Source organism: Rhipicephalus sanguineus, chromosome 6 (assembly GCF_013339695.2).
Source record: "Rhipicephalus sanguineus isolate Rsan-2018 chromosome 6, BIME_Rsan_1.4, whole genome shotgun sequence".
NCBI classification, from domain to species: domain Eukaryota; kingdom Metazoa; phylum Arthropoda; class Arachnida; order Ixodida; family Ixodidae; genus Rhipicephalus; species Rhipicephalus sanguineus.
In genome coordinates, this window is record NC_051181.1 from 14,418,874 (window position 1) to 14,441,567 (window position 22,694).

The 22,694-nt window shown below is 48.3% G+C and overlaps 1 protein-coding gene across 5 annotated transcripts in view; it reads right to left on the reverse strand.

The window, feature by feature from the left end:
• Window positions 1–22,694, reverse strand: part of LOC119395608 (trafficking kinesin-binding protein milt) — a 469,019-nt gene that overhangs the window by 180,875 nt on the left and 265,450 nt on the right. For all 5 annotated transcript variants that reach the window (XM_037662593.2, XM_037662592.2, XM_049416698.1 and 2 more), the window contains exon 9: window positions 9,225–9,520. In XM_037662593.2, the coding sequence (XP_037518521.1) occupies window positions 9,225–9,520 (296 nt within the window). The remainder of the gene's footprint in view (window positions 1–9,224; window positions 9,521–22,694) is intronic.

Sequence of the window (22,694 nt, forward strand, 5' to 3'; positions counted from 1 at the left end):
ACTTCTTCGTTAAACTGATTTGACCTTTCATGCAAGGCATAGTTACTGAAGGATTAATCGTAAACTGAAAATGCCACAAGAATGCTCGACTAATATGGCAACATGAAAAACTTTTTTAATTTTTTTGCGTGAAAAAAAATCAATTTGGTTGAGCCTGAAGTGCAGCAATCACAGTTAATGCCTTGCCGAGTGTCACATGTTATACGAACAAATACGAAATATACTGTGGAATTGCGCTTGTTCTGCTGCTGCGGGTTGTTGTCAAATCCTCGCGCGTTGCCCAGAGCAATGCAACGCCTTTGCTACCATTTGCCCCCGAACCATTTGCTCTCCACGAATGCAAAACATCGAAAACCATCCCACGTTAGAAAAAAAAGTCACAGTTTTTCACCGCGAGAGCAAAACAGTAATCCGATAGCAACAAGAGGAATTTTATATGAATTAGGCTGGCAGCTCGCTCCTTCGAAATGCAGCCGCTGCACTGAGAGAGTGCGCTCTATGCTCAGGGGCGGATTCAGGTACCTAATGGGGGGGGGGGGTCACTAAAGGCTGAAAGCCCGCTCAGCAGTGCATTTTGGGGGCCACGCCTATTTAGAACAGCCCAGAGGGGATTATGCGGTGCCTAAGAAGCCTTCGTTGAAATGTGCATAGGGAGCAGGAAAGGTAGAGCATGAGAGAGGTAGAGGCCAGGGACAAGATTCTCTTTACCCCTTTTGGGTAGTGGCTGCAAAGCAACCTGAAAAAGGGGCAAACTCAACAGGCAGCCTGACAAAGGAGGTGGACGACAGGCACTGAAGGGAGGGGGCGGGGGCTGGCTTAAGGGGGGGGGGGGGGATCGCCGCTACGCCCCCCCCCCCCCTTGGATCCGTCACTGCTATGGCTTCAACGGAAGTTTTGCAATTAGAGCACAATACCTGCAAAGGTATGAGCCGTCTGCTGATCCCCACTAAAGATACCGCGGCACACGCGACCACGCCCGCTGGTACAAAGTACGCACTTCCTGTCGGACTCACGCAGCCCCCTCCCCCCCCCCCCCCCCAACCCGCCGGCTCCTATCTCCATGTGCTCATCACGCGAACGAGACGGTCGGCTCGTTCATCTCTGCTTAAGCCCCGTTCGTCGGCAGCGCTCGCGCGCTTTCACTCGCGCATGGAGCATACGACGCGCGGGGTGATGTAATCGCGATTTGGACTTGATAAGGAAGGTCATGGCGAAGGCATAAAATTCGCGTCGGAGTGTCTATACAATTGCTATCGCAAAAAAAGAAACCAATATAGCTGCGGGCTAAGATCTCATGAAAGCATGGTAACAGCCTGAATTACGGCACATCCGATTATGGTGGAAACGTTACTGTTCTCCGACATTGCGCGCCGAATCGAGCCAATGGGACCCGTGCTGGGGTCGCGAATTTCGGTCGCCGCTATGCCTTGGCTCTGAAAAGTTTTGTAATTCGGCTTTGTAGCAAACATCCACGTGATGTGGCTGGTAATTGCGAGCTGCAGCCCCCCCCCCCCCCCCCCAAAATATCGGTCGACTGCCTAAAACTTGTTTCAGCATGTGCCCTCATCGGGAAAAAAAGAAAAAACAAAGCTTTCACTTGCTGTGAGTTACGCTAGCTCTTGTCTGGAATATTATTCTATTCTTCACGGAGTCCTAAATAGCATCTTTGAAGCTCGGGATCCGAGCGAGTGAGCTCTCCGATAACAGCCAACAAGCGTCGTCTTTTTTCTCGCTGATCGGGATGGCTTGCCAGATACCAGCCTTGTCGAAGACATCCGCTTCCTGAACTATCGCGATCGCTTCCAAGATAACTCAAGCTCGTTACATCTACTGCTACCGCTTCTACAACTAATCATGCTTGTTACTTGACACGCGGCGATAACAAAAATGCCATATCGGGCGCTAACGTACAGCACGCGCGAGAAAGAATACAGAACTACACCGCGTAGTCACACAACACCCTGACAACATTGCGCGATACAATGTGTCGTGGTTCATGGTTCCTGCATGCCGCGCATTAGCCTGATTCTCCCCCACTCCACCGCTCCGAAGGCGATGACAGCATCGAGGTGCGCCACTTCCCCGCAGCCGCAGCGGCCGTTTGATTTGAAAAATGCGTTCACAAAATATCGAGCCAGGGCTACCGCGACTTTCGTTGCCTTTCAATAAAGTTACTGTGAATTTTCCCTGATGGGAGCACAATTTCCCTGAGTTTTCCCTGAGAACTTCCAGACTACCCAAAATCCCTGAGAATTCCCGGTTTTCCCGGTCGGTAGACACCCTGCTTACTGGTGGCGCCATATGCCCTTTGCTTACGTCACCTTTATGTTAATAAAGTTCAGTCTTCATTCTGGCCACGAGCTGGCTGATCGTCTTTTATCTCGCTTGCGCCTCGTTACGTCTATCCGTCGAAGTACGGTCCCGACATGGTGTCAGAAGTGGTGGCAGCTGAAATAGCTGCACAGATAGACTACTGTGCGTTCCGGAGCAACGCGGAAATGGCCCAGGACGAAACCAAAACGGCGCCTTCTGCAGGTCTCTCTTTGACAGCCGGAACCCTTTTCCAACGCAGCGAGTCGGCCGTCTTGAAAGTCGTGTTATGAAGATTATGCTGCAGTGTCAGGAATACAGCGAGCCACGCCCGACGTGCAAGTATGTTCTCTCTTATACTGCATGGGACCAGAAGCGTGTCCTTTACTGGAAACGTTTTCTCTCGACAAAGCATCAGCACATTCCTACGACACTGTGGTCGCGCGTTTCACGGAACACTTCGTTCACTCCGTCAACGAACTACATGAGTCGTCTCGCTTCCACAAAAGGACGCAATTACCGGGCGAAAGTGTAGATGCATACTATGCCGAATTAGGCCGGCTTGTTAAACGCTGCAATTACCCCTCTGCACTTGCCGAAGAGAGACTCGTCCGTGACCGGTTTGTGGTAGGCCTAAGGGATACTCATCTCTCATATCAAAGCTGAAATTTGGGCTAGTTGGTCTCGACTTAAATACATAATATAGCGGAACAAAACAAGGACAGAGAAAGAAGCACACAATACGACCGCTAGCTTCTCTGTCATTGTTTTGTTCCGCTATATTATGTATTTAACTCTCATATCAACTTTGCCGAAATTCGAAGCTCTCACTGAAAGACGCCTGGGTACAAGCCCGCCAAGCCGAGGACGCCGAAAAGGAAAAGAATGGCTCAAGCGAGCTATGCTACATCGTCACATATCGAGATTGATGCTACTCGGCATTCAGCGGCAAAGCCTCAGGACGCGCCCATCGATAGCCATCAAGATGCTTGTTCTTTTTGTGGACGCTCACCCCACCCCTCCCCATGGTCCGAATGCCCTGCACGACACTCACTTTGCAATAATTGCCGTTAACACGGACATTTCGCAGAAGTTTGCCCCTCACGCAAGTCGCAAGGGAAACGAAACAAGCTTGCATCCATCCATCTGCACACCCTTGAGTCACCAGCAAACGCGAAGTATGTACATCAACGTCACGGTCAACAACTACATGACTTCGTTTAAGGTGGACTCGGAGGCAGAGGTTTCGGCAGTGCTATGTGACTTTCCCAACCTGCCTTCGCAGCTTGATCGCGTGGCCCAGGGAACCAGCCGTTGCGAGTTCTTGGCTCTTATACTGCGCAACTCATCTGGTGAGGCAAGACTAGCGCTCAACGCCTGTGCGTCATCCAGTCGCTCACCGTACCGTTACTGGGTTTCCCAGCCTTACAAGCACTAGAAGTAGTGAAGTTCCTCGATGGCGTTGACACTACCGCTGCTCAGACGCCTCAACCAGAGCTTCATGCAAACTTGTTTTCCAGGCTGGGGACCTTAATGGAAGAGTACACTATTCGACTGAAGCCGGATGCAGTGCCGTTCTCGCTAAGTGCTCCTCGACGTATTCCGGGGGGTGGCGCTGCGGTTGCCGAGGTGAGCGGACGCGTCTCACATCGGCTCCGTCGATTATGGTTGATAGTGCCGGTTATTCACCCAATATCGAAGAACCAACACTACCAGAGTGTGCAGCAAGTTGCAAGGAACTCGCCAACACTAAATTTGGTGAGAAATTTCCAATTTTTCGCCGCTTTTTTGGGACCCGAAAGTTCTCAAGCGGAGCTCCGGAGCTAGGCCTAATTACGCCTAGCTCGACTTCTGGCCGGCGCTTCACGTAGGCCGCCCGCCGCCGCGTAGGCGCAGCCGCTACCGGCGGTATGGCCTCGGCGATGGAAACGGAGTTCAACTTTTTTATTCTTCTAGTTACAGACTAGAAACGTCCTCCAGGGCTAAAAGCTGCCATGAGCAGCTTGACTGGACCCAGGAGGCGTTGTACATGACAACGCGATAACAGTAAACGTTTCGGTACAAATCTAAAACGAAAATTTGACACTCAGGTACATGCTTTACGACAGGATTTAACATTCAAGAAGAGACATTGTTGTGCAAATAAAGAGGCAATAAAACAAAACATGGTCATTTAATATGCATCATTATGCAACAATATATATGCTTACATGTTAACAAAATATATCTTCAAATCTTTGCGATATACATTAGTAGCGTTCACATGATTATTTAGCATTTTCGGCAAATTGTGTTTCATGAATTGCAACTTATATTCGGTGCGAAAGCGGGGTATATACCCAGGTTCAGGGTTTCTGAGGTGCACAGGTATCTCATGGTGTTGCAAGCTCGCTATGGATGTAAGAAAATCGCTATATTGTTTTTTGCAAAATAAAATACTTGTAAAACACCGTATTCGTAGTATCGATCTACCCATATGATTTGGTATTTTTATGACAATGTTTTTTGTTGTTGATCGGGGTTCGATATTAGCAATGTGCCGAAGAAGCGCCTTCTGTAATGTAATTATTTTATTTATGTTAGTTCCCGTTGTGGTCGCCCATACTAAACTGCAATAATTAAACTGCGAGGTGATTAATGCGTGATAAATTTGTAGCTTGTCTTTTATCGGCATGAAAGCTCTACAGCGAGATAATACACCGGTAACAGCAGAAAACTTGTTCCGAAGGTTATTAAAGTGAGCGTCCCAACTCAAATGACATGAAAATATTACCCCAAGAATTTTATGTTCATTAACTAGTTCTATATTTTGGCCTGAATAAGTGAGTACTCCAACTGAAAAGGTTTATTTCTGGCTCTAAATAGAATGGCTTTGGTTTTGGTGGGGTTAATTCTAATCACATTTAAAAGTGACCAATCAGATAGTTTGACTAGAAATGCATTACATCTGATAATTAGTTGGTTTGCGTTTTTTCCATTAAAGAGTATGGTGCTATCATCCGCATATATAAAGAAATCAACTGTAGGATCTATATTTACTAAGTCATTAATATACAGGTTAAATAATAGGGTGCCCAAAACACTCCCTTGCGGCACTCTGTTTTTAAGTGTTACGAAAGAAGAGAGGATGTTGTCGATACATACACATCGAGTTCTCTTTGCAAGATATGATTTCATCAAAGCGAGTGGATGCCCGCGTACTCCGTACATTAATAGCTTATATGCAAGAATGTCATGGCTGAGCCAATCAAATGCCTTGCTAAAATCAATGAAGAGTCCGAGGGCGAATTTTTGGCTGTCTATGCTTTGCACGATACTTTCTTTCAAGGATAAAAGGGCTGCCTCAGTATATATACCTTTTCTAAAGCCAAACTGTGAGTTTGTTATTACATTATGTTTGTCCAGAAACTTTGTTAGGCGTGCAGCAATAATTTTTTCTAGCACTTTAGATAAAATGGGTAGGACAGATATCGGCCTATAATTGGAAAGATTATTTATATCGCCGTTTTTGAATAACACAGACACCCTAGCTCGTTTCATACCATCTGGAAAAGTCGCCGATTCTATTGCTAAATTGAATATATGGACCAACGAGTGAATAAATGGAAAGTAATTTAAAACGTATTTTATTGGCTTAATTTGTAAATTGTCGATATCTAATGCTTTGCTGTTACTTAACTTTTTAATTATTGTAAACACCTCGTGTTCGTCGGTTGGCTCCATAAATATGGTTTCTGTAACCCATTTACTTAGTGAATACCTGACTTCGGAGTCATGGGTGTGCGTAACACCTGCATTCACAAAATTAGTATTAAAGTGGTCTGCCAGTGCTTTGCCGCTTAATTCGCAATTTTTATAACTTATCGATTTTGGTACATTACTTTTAGTTTGACGACCTAAAACGCTATTTATTACTTTCCAAACCGCATCCGGACGTTTCCTGCTAATTTCAGAAAAAAGGCATTGATAGTAATCTATTTTCGCTTGCCTTAGTATTTTATTCAGTCTATTTCTTTCTGTCTTGAATTCCTTAAGTTTAATTTCTGATCTGGAATGTAGAAACGCATGGTAGAGGCGGTTCTTGTTTTTTATCATCTTGATATGCTCGCTCATAATCTACGGTTTTTGTATCTTTTTAGATTTCCTAACTTGCTTGAATGGGAAATGTGCAGTGTAGATGCGCACGAATGCTTCAAGAAACTCGTTATATGCTTCGTTCACGTTTGTTTTTCTTAGCACAGAATCCCAACTGTGCGTACTTACAGCCAAACTGAATAAATCCAGTGCTTCATTAGAAATGTGTTGGTAAGCAATTAAATCAGTGTTTTGTTTGATAGTGTTTTCCAGTGCATACACTATAAAGACTGGACAGTGATCACTAATATCATTAGAAATCGTACCCGCAGTATGCACAGACGTTTCTATATTTCTATACTGCGGGTATAGAAATACCCGCAGTATGCCCGACGTTCGTCAAGAACAAGAAGCGCTAGATCTACAACAACGGCTCGGCCACATCGACGGGCGCACAGCGATAGCAGTCCAAGGCGAAATTCTACCGGACCACGACATCGCGGGTTGGGAGACCGGCGCGCGACAGTCACGTCAGCACAAGCCAACATCGCACGCCTGCTTCAACGGTGAGTCTACCCCCGCCGGCAAGAAGCATGAATCGCGTTACGCTCAAGCGCAGTACGTCAAGAAGGTTACCGCAAATTTAACACGCATGGCGCGCATGCCAACGAACATCCCGAGAGAAGAGCGCAAAATTATCATCAGACCTAGAGGAGGCTTAAACTCGGGGCGCACCGAAGCCCCAACCCTAACGGCAGCCATTTGGACGGCCGCGAGTATCACCAAAGCGGAAGCAATGCAGGACACAGTGTGTGCCAATGTGGCGCAAAATATTATCGTTGTGAGTACCCCGGACGAACAGAGAGCGAGGCGCTACGCCACGATACATTCACTAATCATCGGGGAACAAGCCCACGAAACCTACGCCTACTTCGCGGCCCCGCAAGATACTTCGAATGGAGTCATCCACGGGATACCGAAGACGGAAACTACCGCAGACATCAGAGAAAACATTATACATCCAGGGAACCCCAAAGCCATCGAGGCACACCGCATTGGAGAAACGACAGCGGTATTGGTCCTGTTTCAGGGACAGGAAGTACCTTCTACAATAAAGTACGGCGCAACTATCGTCAGATGCAGCCTCTATCGCCAACACCACCATGTATGCCGGACGTGCGGCAAAATCGGCCACCGGCAAGACGTATGCCCGCAACCAAACACGAAGGTTTGCTTCGCCTGCGGTAAGCCTAACCCAAGAGACATGCACGCCGAAGAATGCAAGCCACGTTGCAAGCTTTGTAACGGCCCCCACCCAACCGGGGCGCCGGGCTGCAGCAACCGTTTCAAGTTGCCATATCTGGTAAAGAAGCGAAGATGGGAGAACGCAAGACACACGTCATCGACACACGTCAGCATAGCTGTGAACGACAACCCCGCAGAATCCCTGCCCCTGAAAGCCGACCGTCCACTGGAGGAGCGCAAGCGCAGCGCGAGTCGCAGCTGCTTGCGCGGCGTGCAAGGTGGCGACTCCGGCCGCGCCACGTCGCACGGGCGGGAAAAGCAGGAGCAGGAGCAAACGGCGCACCGCTCAATCCGTGCGCCGCGAGTCTCGCTCTCGAAAACGCGCCACATGGTCCTACATACGTGACCACGATGTTGTTTCCTGTCACGACCGGAACTAGCTGGCTAACTAACCTCTGGCTACCAGCGAGCTGCCAGAAGTTCGAAAATCCCACTATGTCCCACTATGTTTTTTGAGAAATAAATGTTTTTTGCCCATGCGCTTCAATATGAGCTTGTCGGCCTAAATTTTTACTGGATTCGGATCATACATTTTCCTGGATGGTACGTTTATTTTCTATTTCTTTTTGGAAACGTATCAACGAGGTTCTACTGTAGTAACAAGGTTTTACAGTATATCAGAAAAATGGAGAGAAAAGTGGTTGTCCAGTATGTAAATAAAACCTAGATCAACGCAATGACGGGTTAAACTTTTTAGTACAACAATATGCTTCCTGGCAGGTACACATAGAGATAATTCTACTTGCAGTCTTACACTTTGCTTTAATAGCTTGTTAATGTGCTCATAATGAATGTTCATAACCAGTGTTATAACCAGGATCTATTTTCAGTGTTCTGCCATCCGCATGTTGTGCTGATTCGCTAGTAAACAGTAATTATTATGGTACACTGCATTATGTCATGTACCGCACCTCTGTAATGCATTTAAAGCATGTTGACTCGCGACATATGTACGATGTCTCATCCTCAATCAGTCACTTGTACTGTCAGCCGCAAAAGTTTGCAGGATCTGCAGCGCGTGGCGGATCCGATGAAAAACTGGATTGCTGCGTCACCTACCGTGACGTGGCGTGGTGTTGAGGCTATCGGCCGCGGCCTCCGGCAACGGCACGCTGTCTAAGCGTGCCATTGCTTATCGCCGAGGCCGCGGCCGATAGCCTCAATAGCACGCCGCATCACGGTAGGTGACGCAGCAATGAAGTTTTCCGCCGCTCCGCCACGAGCTGCAGATCCTGCAAACTTTTGCGGCCGGCAGTACATTGCATTTTTTGTCGTATTCACCATTTTTATTATTGTTAAGTGACATGTCTGACTTTTGTTATCTTTGTATTTCACGCATCCCGCCGGTGTAATGCCAACACGGCGTTGTAGCTATCTCTGTAAATAAAAAAATAAATAAAGAACACAATTGTATGGTAAAGTAAAATATCAATGGTAAAAAAAGCAGCAGTCTCTTGAGTGAACTGTACAGGGATCAGCGCACTGCCAGAGTTGTGCCCTACAGCCTCCCAATAAAAAAACATAAGTGCACTCACGGAAATCCGTCTCCCGTACCACTGCCAATGGGAGTCTGGTCCCCTTGGTCTGCAATGCAGGCCTGCAGCTCACAGGCCAAGGACAATGGTCCACTGGCGCACCTGCCCCAGATGGTGGTACCGTGTCGGGACTCGTCGTCCTGTGATCGGTGCCGCAGCTGCGCCTGCAGCTCGAGGAAGGCCTCCTTGAGGTCCAGGTAGCGGGCGCGGGCCTCCAGGAGCTCTTCTGACTGCTGCTGCTGCAGGCCACGGCTCAGGGCCAGCTGCGCCCGCAGCTCCTCGGCCTCCGCACGCAGCTGTGCATTTAACCAGTGCCTTCAACTTTTCACTGATGTAAAACACCACATCCGTATAGATTGAGAAGGGTTCTTTTGAAAAAGCTATTGCCGTTAATCTCACCTTCACAAGTTTGCTAACAGTGTAACAGAAAATGGTGGATTGTCGCAGTCATCAAAGACTGTCAAGCTCGTTTCTGTTCCGTCCGTGTGTTTCTTGCCCTATAGTATCCCTTTACGCACCAACACGCCACAGTCGCCACTTTAATCAAAGATCTATTTGTGAACCTGAACGTCGGCGTGATGTCACACACGAAAAAAAGGGGCAATTATTTGTGGTGCCTGTTATTTTTCGATTGGCACCACCATGGGAAGCCAAGAGGAGCCTATGGCACATTAAGTGCAGTTTTTAATCAAAATGCAGTAATTGTGAGGCAGCATGAAATGGAAGCGGACACTTGCAGCCAGCAGCCATCAGAGTTGCAAAGCATATCTTTTGTGTCTATTGGCTGCACTGTTTCAATGAATTCCCTGAAACTTGTTAAGCTTCTGGCTCCCTTAGAGCACTGTGTAATTAATTTCTACCACTACAGAATTAGGTACGACAGCATGATAACACAGTCAAATGCGATTGCAGAGTGCATTAAAATTGTTGCCATAATAATATAATAATAATAATTTTAATTTATATCAAAGAGGAAGACAGAGGCAAACGGCAACGACCTGGAAAACAGGATCCGTAGGCTAAACTTCGTTTTTAACACAAAAGTGTTTTATGCCGGGGTCCACCAACACTTCAGTGACCTATTTCCGTCACGGAAATGATGTCGAAAAAATTTACACGATCAGATGGCAAAGAAAAAAAGTTCCGTCAACGGGCATCGAACCCACGACCGCTCGGTCCACGACAACAGATGCCGGGCATGCTACTCACTGCGTCACGGTCACAGACTCTAGAGGGTCTACAAACGCGCCTTTTATATATACCACTCTCCCGGTCGGCGGGGTGGTGTTGCCCTCTGGGAGCGGTGAAGTAATTCGTTATTACTGTGGCCTCCGCGATTAACACCTGCAACGCGTTACACGTGCGTCCCATTCAGTGCGTTTTCAATAGAAGTTCAATTGTGTGAATGCCTTAAAGGGGTACTGACACCTTTCTTCGAAGGCGCGTTTACTCTGCCATACATATCTCCTGTCTGCAGAGACGGCTCTGAGCAAGTGTGAAGCTCAGCAAATGCTGATAAGATATTTTAATATGATATTAAAGTGAATTTTTCCATGGCGCACCTACTGACATCGACACTAGCTTGACGTCAGGCTACAGTACAAATTCTGGTGACTTCACGCAGCAGTCTGGCTTGTTGTGACGACGTTAGGTACCGAAACTTCCAAGATGGCCGCTTGTACGTCATCAAAACTTCCAAAATGGCCGCTTGTGCGTGGAAACGTCACTATATATTGAGCGAGCACATGACGAGAAGCTCATACCGTGTTGTGACGTCAGGGTACAGTAGGAACCGAAACTAGCTTTTAAAAACATACTGTAATTACTTTTTCCGGGCGCACTCGCGCTTAGCACTACCTTTTCTAGGCTCTTGAGGGCTTGACCTTTCATTTGACGCAAAAAAAACGACAACTGAAAATATTCATGTCAGTACCCCTTTAACACACCGCGAGGTGGCGATCTTAGCCCATGCGTCGTAAAAGCGTCGGCCTCGTTCATAGCATCAAGCTAATCCAAACCAAAAATAGCTCTGTGACGCGCGCCTGCCTCACTTGGCTGTTACACCGCGTTCCCCGCTCACGCGCTCGCCCCAAGAACAATCGCGGCCGGGGGGGGGGGGGCGGCACGATGCGCTTTGCGTTTCCCTCTAGTCCGGCCGTGATGTTCAATCACATTTTAACATGCCGCGGGATGGCGACCAAGTTCTGCGTCCAATATGCAACGCTCTTCTGGCTATCACACCTCGTTCTTTGATTACGCTTTCACCGTAACTACAGCTACCACAAGGTCTTGTGTAATCATTTAACATGGACGTTAGTCGTCGGGATGGAGATGTACCACCAATCATCAAAGTGGGTGCCTCCACGTTAAACGGTGCTATTGCTGCCAGACGTCAAGATACATTGTGCAAACTCTCTTATACCAATGTACAGTAAACATTCAATTACTTCTGTAAGGGCATGCATTACTTTCGTGTTATTATAATTCCTATGACAGAGGGATCAACCATTTATTTTTACAGGGGTACCTGATCCTGAGTGCAAAGAAACAAGGGAAAAAATCTGAAAGCCTGATTAAAAATATTTACAGCGATGTGCTTCAATTCAAAAGACTTTCTATCGTCAAGCTCATCTGCTGGGTGCCTTTAGGAAAGGACAGATTAGTCCTATCAGGGCAAGGTTTTCAGGTGGACAGTCCCAGAGAAAGTGCTATGCCTAATGTCTACATATTTAAGAACCGTCCATAAAGTGTACCTGTCTTTCTGTCTCTGCACTCTGTCTCTGTTGTCGTCCTTTCCTGCTTTTCCGCGCTGTGCCACTCGTCAATATGAACCAACTAGCCCAGCAAGCAACCATCCTTGACTACATTTCCAGTACATCAGGCTCTTCTCTGTGTCTTCTTCATCCTTGTGCCCTTGCATCCTTGGCTGCCGATGCAACATGCCAGGCTCGCATGCTTTCTTTCTGCATACAGGGCAAGTTTCTCCCGCCTTTCCTTCGCATGAACTTCGGCATCATCAACCCCTCCATTAGATATGCAACAAGGGTCCTCAAAAATCTGCGGTCCGAATGGAGAAGACAGGCCTACTTCTACAGGGAGTGCTTGTATGTACAAGTGAACAGGACGGCTTCCGGACCATCAGCTCCACGGTTGTGGCGGCAGTACCGCAGGACCATTGACCAAATGACGAAGGCTGGCACGTTTTGCTACCTCGGCTTCAAGCGCTTCGACCAGTCAAGGGGAAGGTGAAGCCCTGCAACCCAGTCTGCATCGAAGGAGGCGTGGTAATTCCGATGGACATACTTCGCACCCTACAAATCGGACCAAAGTGCACTGTTGAACCCAGGAAAACTGCGCCGGAACTGCTGGCGATGGTGCGACAAGTAGAAAGACTCGCACCGGAAGATGAGAGGAACAGTAGTATTTCACAGGGGGTGGACGTTCTTGAACGCTCAGTACAGTAGAACCCCGCTGATACGTTTTTTAAGGGACCGTAGGAAATTAACGTAAGAGACTGCAAACGCAAGAGCCGAAAAACGGGAAAAACGACAAAATATATAGTGGTACAGAATTTTATTTCAATGCTTACGCGTGAAAAAAACCGTGCAACGTTGCCTGGTGCTTTTACTCATGTCGTACCAGCACAAAATGTTTTTCGAGCACCTGCAGTCTCACATCCTTTTCATAAATCTAGTGCCACCACGGCCGACACCTGACAAGCGATCACTTACGGCGATACCTTCGCGAGATTGTCGCCGGTTGCATCGGCGTCTCCGAGCGATACTGTAGAACCATTGCCATAGTGTCGGACCACCGTGGCTTGTAGTAAACGGTCGAACGCCTTGCGAAAGTAGAACTACGCCGAAAGTGGCTCCACCACTCAGCCACGATCCAGTCGATGGATAGAAACGCGGAGCTGGGGACGACGTCATCCACAGACATGTAATCAACGTATGTGATTTTTTTTAGCACCAACAGCTGTAGGCGTGAAAGAACTAAGCACGCGTAAGCACGACCAGAGCGGCGAGTCCAACCGCGAACCACGCGCACGACCACGTGAACTCCAACCAGCTCGAACTCCTCCGGCAAATAATACGCCAACGCGATGGCAGAAGTAAATGCCAATCTCGAAGGCCTTGCTTTCGCAAGCAATTACGTCATAGACGCCATCTTTGAAATACAAATCTCAAAGGCTATGCTTTTGTTATAAGTAAATGCCAGTCTCGAAGGCCTTGCTTTCGCGACCAATTTTGCAGTGCAGATCTCGAAGACTATGCTTTTGTTTGCGTCAACCGAAAGTACCTGTAGCTTTTTAATGCATTAAGCTGGGCTAGTTGGTATTGATTGTATGCTTCCATATTGCTAGCGAACACACACAAAGGACGACATAGAAGGAGACAGGACCACCGCTAGTGGTCCTGTCTCCTTCTATGTCGTCCTTTGTGTGTGTTCGCTAGCAATATGGAAGCATACTACCTGTAGCTTGCGCCTCTCGTGCGGCTAATGTTATGGTCAAACCAGGCCAAGCTGCGTGAAAAGTCACCATGGCTGCTCTCTTCGGTACTCACTCGGTCGGCTCGGAGCGCAGTTCGCGACATATCATACGGGAACGGTCCCACAGTTACGACGTAACAGCGGGGCTCCCAATACATTGTACCCTATGGGAGCTGTGCTGGGACCGGCAGAAAACGACGTAACAGCCGGGAAAACGCATCAGAAAGGAACGTAACAGCGGGGTTCTACTGTATGCCTTTCTCGCACAGTGCCGTTGAAAAAAAAGTCACAGTTTCGCCGCAAGGGCGAAGCAATGAATGCGATAGCAAGGAACTAATGCTATACGAAGTGAGGCTCGCCAATGGATACTCTCAGTTTGAACAGCGCTTCTGTTGCAAAGGCGGCCGAAGCAGCGAAGGAAACTAGCGTGCTTCAAGTGTCGAGCTGTGACACTTGATAGTTCGCGCTCATCTTCTCTTTGTTCATTTAGCGGCGTCCCTGAGCTCGAGTGACATTCGTACGCGCCGTAACATGAGCGCGGACATCACGGTGAAAGCGTGAAACATTCCTCTACCCCGCGCCACGAGAAAACCGCGCGAGCAGACAGCGGAAGAGCAAGATTCTCCCATGCGCAAATATAAGAAGAAGCGAGCGAGCTCGCCGACGACTTTTAAATGCGCCCGTCGGGCTCCTAGCGCCACCTCGCTGGTAATGAAGAAACGCTTATTATCGCCTTCTGTCTCTGAGTCCGTCCAGCGCTAAATGGTGTGTATATAACGCTCGCCGTTAGCTACGTGGAGGATCTGCGTTTCATGGCGTAGTGGATAGCGCCGCTCGCTGCGGAGCAAGAGGTCCCTGGTTCGATTCCGCGCTTCGGAAGCATTTTGCTGAGTTATTTTTCTTTGGGGCCTTTATATATATATACATACTTATACATATACGGTGCATGACGGCGGCGACGGCGGCGGCAAAATCCAGCCGAGACTGTCCATATAATTGCTATCGCAATAAAAGTGTCCGATTATTTGCGCAGTAACCGCCTTTGTGTGCTCTCCTCCGATACAGAGGGTGGTCTTGCGGTTTTCCCAAATGATGTCCTCCGTAGAAAGGCTACCGAGGCTATCAACAGCAACTTCAATAGGATGGACTAAGTAAGTTTCACAAAGGCTAAGACGTTAGCTACGAAACTTTGTAGACGCCTAGGAATACAATCACTTGTCAAACAATTTCAGGATAAGAAAAAGTCCTCTTTAGATATCTTTTTTTTTTTTTTTGCAAAGACTCACAAAGTTGGATGCCCCCTTCGGGTAATCATTTCAGAAAAGGGTATGTGACAAAAATGTCTCGCGTTGTTCCGGTAAGATAAGTTGTCCTTGCTTCCGATAGAAGACCCATTCTTGGTAAAAAGCAGTTCGCAGGTAGTTGAGTATTTGCAGCAGCATAAAAATGTTAATGTGTCGATCTTTTCAATAGATAGAAAAGATCTGTTTTACTCGTTACCGTGGGATGCGCTACTACAATGTGTTGAACAGGCGAATGATAGGTTAGGGGCCGTTACGTTTCAAAACAGTAGAGGAGTGTCTGTAGGTGGCTTCTTGGAAATGCTTGGCATGTACCTGCGGTCTACATTTGCCACTTGGGACACAAGTGTTTACCTGCAAAAGCGCGGAATTTGTATTGGGTCATGCATTGCCGCTGTCCTTAGTGATCTGTTTTTAGATTTGCTCGACCGCAACATCATCAACTGTCTAGAAGACACGAATGTTTCCCAGGTTTTTAGATTTGCAGATGACTATTTAATCATAATTGACAACGCAAATGCAGATTTTTATCAAACTGCTGTAAACGTGCTTGACATCTTCAGGCGAAACCTAACACCTCTAGTTTTGACGCATAAAATGCCAGAAAACAATTCCGTTAGGTTTTTAGAACTACGGCTAAAGTTTTTCTATGATCACATATGTTGGGGTTATGAACCCAGAGCAAGAAAAGCCCTGTTACCCGCGTTATCTGCCCACTCTAAGCTCGCGAAGCGTAGTATTGTTATGTACAGTCTCACTAATGCTCTGTCAAAGTCTTGCGAGCATATGCTTCAGGAAAGCCTAGCGCTTCAAAATAGACAGCTGTCGGAAGCTGGCTACCCGGACTCCCTTGTGGTCTCTGTAGCTGAAGGCCTATCGCGAAAAATGAAAACAATCCAGCAAGGTGACAAGAATGATGTGGCAGGCATTGATGTGCGGGAGAAAATAGCCGTTATTCCGTATATTCACCACACATCCCATAACCTAAAGAAGATGGGAAAGCGTGTAGGTGTCGACATCATGTCTTCGGCTCCACTAAAACTTTCGGTTCTTTGCAAGAAAACCCAACCCGTGCAAAAGCGAAGAAGAGAAATTGTGCAGTATTCGTCACCAGAATCTGTTTGTGCCTTGTGAAGAGGGCGCTGTATATCACGTGCCGTTGTCTTGCGGACGCGAATACATCGGACAGACCAGCAGATGCGTCAACACGAGGCTAAGAGCACAACAAGAATTTAAGAGATGGTAACCAGGGCCATCTCAGCTTACACAGCGGTAACTGTGTCAATAAGTCCATGCGTCGGCGTACTAAGCCGTGCAATGCCGAGTTCACAAAAAGTGGCATTGTTTATCGCCACAAAGACCAGTGCGTAAGGGAAATTGTTGAGGCGGATGAAATTGCTCGTGCGGGAGAGGGATGCGTCAGCATGCCATCGCTTACATTGACGAAAGAAGAGCAAAAATTTGTAGAAACTTGGTGATTAGATCTTTGCAGCTATCACCCCATGCACCTCTTGTTTATCGTCTTTTTGCTATGTTTCTCTCACGCTGTAGTACACTACATATACCTGGTGCTGCCAGCGAAATAAACAGCTGTAAGTCAGCACTCTTTGCACTCTGTCTCTGTTGTCGTCCTTTCCTGTTTTTCTGCACTGTGCAACTCGTTGCAAACATAAGCTCAGCAAGTACAAAAGTTATTTACATACGTACATAAATATAAGCACTAACGCCTATCATGCCACTGCGCGAAGCAGTTTCTCAATGTGGAGAAACAAAGGGCATACCTGCCAAGTCTCCCGGATTTTGAGCGTTTCTCCCGGTTGTACGGGTCATAGGAAAATCTCCCGGAAATCCAGTTTTGCCACGCGCGTCCAGTGCTTTGTCTAGCCACATGAGCAAAGTTGTCTGGCCACGTAGTAGAAAGGACGAAAGAATTCTTTTTTTAACGATGGTAGAAAGGTTCAACTCAGTTGCATTGCGCATGAAGTAGCTGTGCACTTTGTGCCGCAGTGCTGCCAACGCAAGCGTGTCATAGCGCTGCAGCCGCGTCTTGCCTGTGATGCGTACATATTAGTACATAAAAAAGGTGCGCTCTGTTTTCACTAGGAGAGAGCGCTCGCAAGAATTACGGCGCCAACACAAGCTCGTGATGCAGGTGGCTGTTGTTTGATGTCGTGACGCGAGGTGGGACGTTCCGCGTACAGATGCGCAACACGCAATTTAAAAATTGATCCTAAATGTGTTATAGGTTATATCAGCCGTTAATATTTCGCAGGTATACACGGATTCCCAGGCGGCGGCCAGGACCTTCGCGTCAGGTACGGTCTCGAGGGAGGCGGCCTCCCTGCTCCGCGGCAGAAGCGTCGTCCCCCACGTCATCACTTGGTTCCCGGCCCACATGGGGCCTCAGGTCTCCCCCGCCGTTCCCAACGCCAACGAGCTGGCCCATGCCCGTGCGCGCGAACTCACCCACCGCGCCGGGGAATTGCTGCTCGCGGGTGCGGACGCGGGGCTCCACAAGGACTCGCTCCACACGTTCAACGAGGTCACGAAGCACTATAAGCTTGGCAGGAGGGTATATCCCCCGCCGCACACCAAGCTCTCCAGGCCTCAGTCTTCCACCTTTCGCATGCTGCAGACTGGGTCCTATCCCAGCCTAGCTAGGGTCAGCAGGTACGCGGACTCATTCGAGCCCGATTGTCCGGATTGCGGAGATGCTTTCTGTACTTTAGAACACATGCTCTGGCGGTGTCCCTCGTTACAGCAGCACGATCGTCTAACCACGGAAGAAGAGTGGCAGAAGGCACTCAAGAGCTCCGACCTCACCGTTCAGCTACGGGCCGTCCAGAGGGCCCGCGACGTGGCGGTCAGGCATGGCCTGCCCGTCCCGACGTGGGAGTTGCCCGCGGTGGCTCCTCCCCCGTAAGGGGGCTTTCCGAGTCGCCCCTCAGGACCACAATAAAGTTCATTGTCTGTCTGTCTGATGCGTTTTTGTACACACAAATCTATCCCACAACTTATCTCGCCTTCAGAATTTTGTCACTACTGCTTTAAGTGGAGAGCCCAACACTTAAAAGGGTAGCCGTTACCGATGTCTGTCGAGATAGCGCGTTCGCCAGCGCTCGCGACCGTCCCCGTCTCAACGGCGCCCCTTATGGTCCCTTGGCCGACGAAATAACTGGTAAGCAAGCGACGACAGGCCTCGCACGCGGAGCGATGTTATCGCATGTGCCCTTCGCGCGACGGTGACGGTCGGGTCGTTTCATCTCTGCTTCAACCGCGTTCGTCCCTAGCACTAGCGCGCATTTACTCGCACGTGAAACAGACGATGCGTAAGCGATGTTATCGGTTTGGACTCTGTACAGATCAGCGGCGACCGCAAAATCCCGCTGACAGTAGGCAGTTTTAGAATAGCGTAGACTAAGTTAGCGTTAGCGTTTGCGGCCCGCTATTTCCGTCACTTAACGGGAGCCCGTAAGCGGTGAGCGTACGACGCATGCGCAATTGCGCGAAAAGCCAAGGCAAAGCTTTGCGTACGCTCTAAAGCTGCCTGGTAGGCAGTTTTAGATTAGCGTACGCTAAGTTAGCGTTAGCGTTTGCGGCCCGCTATATCCGTCACTTAACGGGAGCCCGCAAGCGGTTGGCGCACGATGCATGCGCAGTTGCGCGGGAAGCAAACGCACAGCTTTGCGCACGCTATTCTAAAACTGCCTAATGTCCGTATAATTGCTATCGCAGTACCCCCCCCCCCTTCCGCGGTCGGCATACTTTATACCCCCCCCCCCCCGTTGAGTAAATCTCCCGGATTCCGTTTCTCCAAACTTGGCAGGTATGCAAAGGGTGGCTCACTGCGAGTTCGCTTTTCGAAAATATTCATCCACGCATACTTATATGTGTGGTTGCTTATCTCTCTGATACATGTATGGTGAAAAACAACACAAAGAAGCCGCCGCGCTGCACTTCGGAGCGCTAGATCAAGGTACACTCTGCACCTTCTTCGTAGAGAGAACTCTGCTTCTTCTGCAGCCGGCACCAAATGCTCCCTACCGAACGAAGTTGACACCTTGCAGATAAGAGCCGTGACCTTTAGTACACTTCGGATATGTTTACATCAATGCGCGGCAGCAATAAAACGACCCAAGGAGAGAGCGAAACTTACTGGCGGATACCTGCTAATGTTCCTGGGCGGTTTGACAAACTATCGCCGTCCATACTGAAGTCTGACGAATCGAGTCGTCTTCCATGTCTGTGCTGCTACCATTATCCAGAGACTGACACTCAGGTTCATCAGAATCCGTCGAAATTCGCCGTTTTCGTGGAGCACCCACGAACGACATCGACTCCATAACCAAAACTACGAGCGCTCACCTTCCCAACTGCGGTGGAGCTTTAAACCCCCCCCCCCCCCCCATGGCGGAAAAAAGGAACTCAAAAGCGAAACTGGTGAAATACTGTCTCTTTTACCCTTTAAATGGCGTTAGCTGTCGAGAAGCTCACAGAGAGCACCAAAATTTGAACTTAAAGTCATCGATAACATACTATCGAGAGGAATAAGCGTGGTCACGAAAGTGTTAAACTTGCAAAAGCAATAGCTCGATCATCAGGGCACATGGAGCCAGGACTTTCGTGGTGGCATGTGCAGTGATGCTACCGAGGACTTCTGATTTGGAGCAATTTTTGGAGCAGCAAAATTTCCGTTTTGGAGCACTTTGGAGCAGCAAAATTTTCATCTTGGAGCACTTTGGAGCAGGAGCAGATAATTTTGCATCTGGGAGCACTCTGGAGCAGCGAATTTTACATCCTGGAGTGCACTACAGAAGCATATTTGAATAACATTCAAGCACCGGAATATTACTATGGGGCTCTTATGAAGGCTAGAAATATTTGGATTCATTGCAAATCTCATGGAAAAAATCATCTCAGGAGAACTCCATATTTCACTCGCTAAAAAAAGAAATAAGGGCTCATGCAGTTGAGTGTTCTGGATTAACCTCTTCGGCGATTATTTTCGACACTAGCAAATAAACAGAATGCCGGATCAATAAAATTGCACTTCATGAAATAACACTCTAAATACATCTATGTGGTTATCAGCATCTATTGTAGAAAAACGCCGAGATGTACAGCAGTGCCTCAATGCCAAAGAGCCAAACTATCCCTAATGCATTCCCCTAAGAAAACTCCAAGGCGAAAGCCAGGTTCTTTTTCTTCTCGATCGACGGGTTGATCCTCCCCCTCCTTGTCTGCAAGCTTTCTGCACCTCACCTGGTTTTGCGCTAGCTCCATGATCGGCGGACCGATTACGGAAGCAGTGTAAAGCGACGATGTCATGCGATGGCGTCATCATGTGACATCATGATATACGACGTCATGACGACGTCACAAGTTTTGACGATCTATGACGTGATCATGACGCCATCACATGATTATTTTTTGCATCAATCGACTGACGCCGCCGACGGTCAATTTTCGTGTTTGATAAAGCATCTGAGGCTTTCGCATTAATATTGCGTATTGAACGTTAACAACCTGGCCTTACATACCAAACTGTCCTCCACCATGTCACCTCTTTGCCATGCGCGAAACAGCTTCGCTTATCATCCACTTCACAGAGTGAAATGGCTCCTCAACCTTTTTAGCATATTTATTGTGATAACAATTATATGGACACTTTCCGTGGATTTTCGCCGTCGCCATTGCCGTAATTTTCTGTATAAAGACCAAATTAATAACATCACCATGCGCATTCTAGCTGCGGGTAAAAGCTCGCGAGCGCTGGCGACGAACGCGGCTGAAGCGGAGATTAAACTAGCCGGCCGTCTGTCTCCGTCGCACGGACAGCGCATGAGATAACATCTTACCGCTAGCGGGCCTGCCGTCGATTGCTCATCAAACAGAGAGGAAACGCCCCTCCCGTCTTTGGTTAGGAGCATGAAAGGACGCCAGGGGAGCGGAAGGGGGGGGGGCGCATTGTTCGAAGGGCGCAGTCGCTTGCGCGCGCGCTATCTCGAGGCATCAGGACACGGCTCGTAAACTTGCTGCGCTCTCAACGCTTACTTCGTGTTTAGAGAACTCAGAGCAAGAAAACGCTTCGGTTATTGGAGCGGCCATAGTCCCTTAAACCAGTGTTTTGTTGAGTTACGCGAGATCGGATCCAAAAGAGTTAGCTGCTAGCCTTACTTCGTTTAACAATACAATTTGTTGGTATCGCATTCATTGCTTCGCCCTTAAGCGAAACGGAGTTCTTTTAACCGTCAGCTGTTGACCCCCGAAATCGAGGGGCGGACGTGTAACATGGGGTAGCCGCTTCACTGTGGGCCTTCAGCGACGGGCCCGCTACTGACAGCTGCGCACTTGCGGCTGCTTCGACCAGGAGATATGCTTTTATTAATGAGATGTCATTTTTAAAAAGCAAGCAAAAAATTCGAATTGGAACCCTAGTACGTGAGCTCGAAAGGGCAGGGCCTTTTAGGGGGTATTTACCGCAGAGTGATCACAAACTCGGACGTGCTGGTATAAGCAATTACGAAAAAGCTCTTCCGAATGAAGATCTATGGATAAAGTATATCTGAGGAAAAGTGTGAACGCGTTTCCACTGTTCGCGTGCTCTTCCATAGACGCGAAGCAAAGAAAATTCGATATTGTCCCGTATATCTACTGCTAGCGATCCCAGATTTCATTCCGCGATGTCCGGAAACAGAAGATGACAGACATTTTAGCAGCACACATGTAGTTATTACTGAACATTGCTTTCCTTACGTGCCGTGCGACGCTTGAAATGAGCTATCAGCAGCGTTTCTAGAACAGACGACGTCCGCCGATGAATCGCCGTCGCACTTCCTCGCTACCGATAGGCCTAGACGTCACGAGCCTCTGCGGAGAGCGCGTTTTGCTCTCGAGCCGACTTGCAAGAGAAGCTGCGTCGGCACCGTACATGGCATCGTGGCTTACTCGAGACGCACGCGCGAGCGCTATTTAATCAGCGGAATAATTCTTGGTCCATGGTTGCGACTTTGGCAGCCCCAAGATCAAGCTGCACATGTTCTGACGCGCCGGCCGTGCGATTGCCGGTGATAGACGCCCCCAAACCCGAGACTTTGGAGCAGTTTGGCGCAATTTTCGTCGATATTATCAGGATGGCGCAGTAAATACAATTTGGCGCACATTGGCGCATTTGGCGCAGGAGTGGAATCACTGCATGTGTACTAAACAAATGTACAAGCAGTTTTTTTTATTGCGACAGCAATTATATGGACAGTCTCGGCTGAATTTTGCCGTCGCCGCCGTCATGCACCGTATACAGTGAAACCTCGGTGATACGAATCTCGCGGGGTTACCAAAATATTCGTATCATCCGAAATTCGTATCACCAGAAAACATGGAAAACTAGTATGCGACAAAAGAAAGTTGGCATACGTTTTGATTCAGTATTTCTCAGGGCCGCAGCGACGTCATGAACAGCTCTGAATGATTGCCAGTAAAGTTTTTAAACGACAACGATCATACTTGTACTCGTATATAAGGTGCATGCGCGCGTGTGTAATTCATGAACCAGATGTGTTGTGCCCCGTGACCGCAAGTAGCCCCTTCCTAATCTTTAATTTATTAAAGTACTGCGGCGAAAGTGACTTGAGAAGCGCTTTGCACGCGATCGATGGGAGCTAATTAGCTCCTTCGC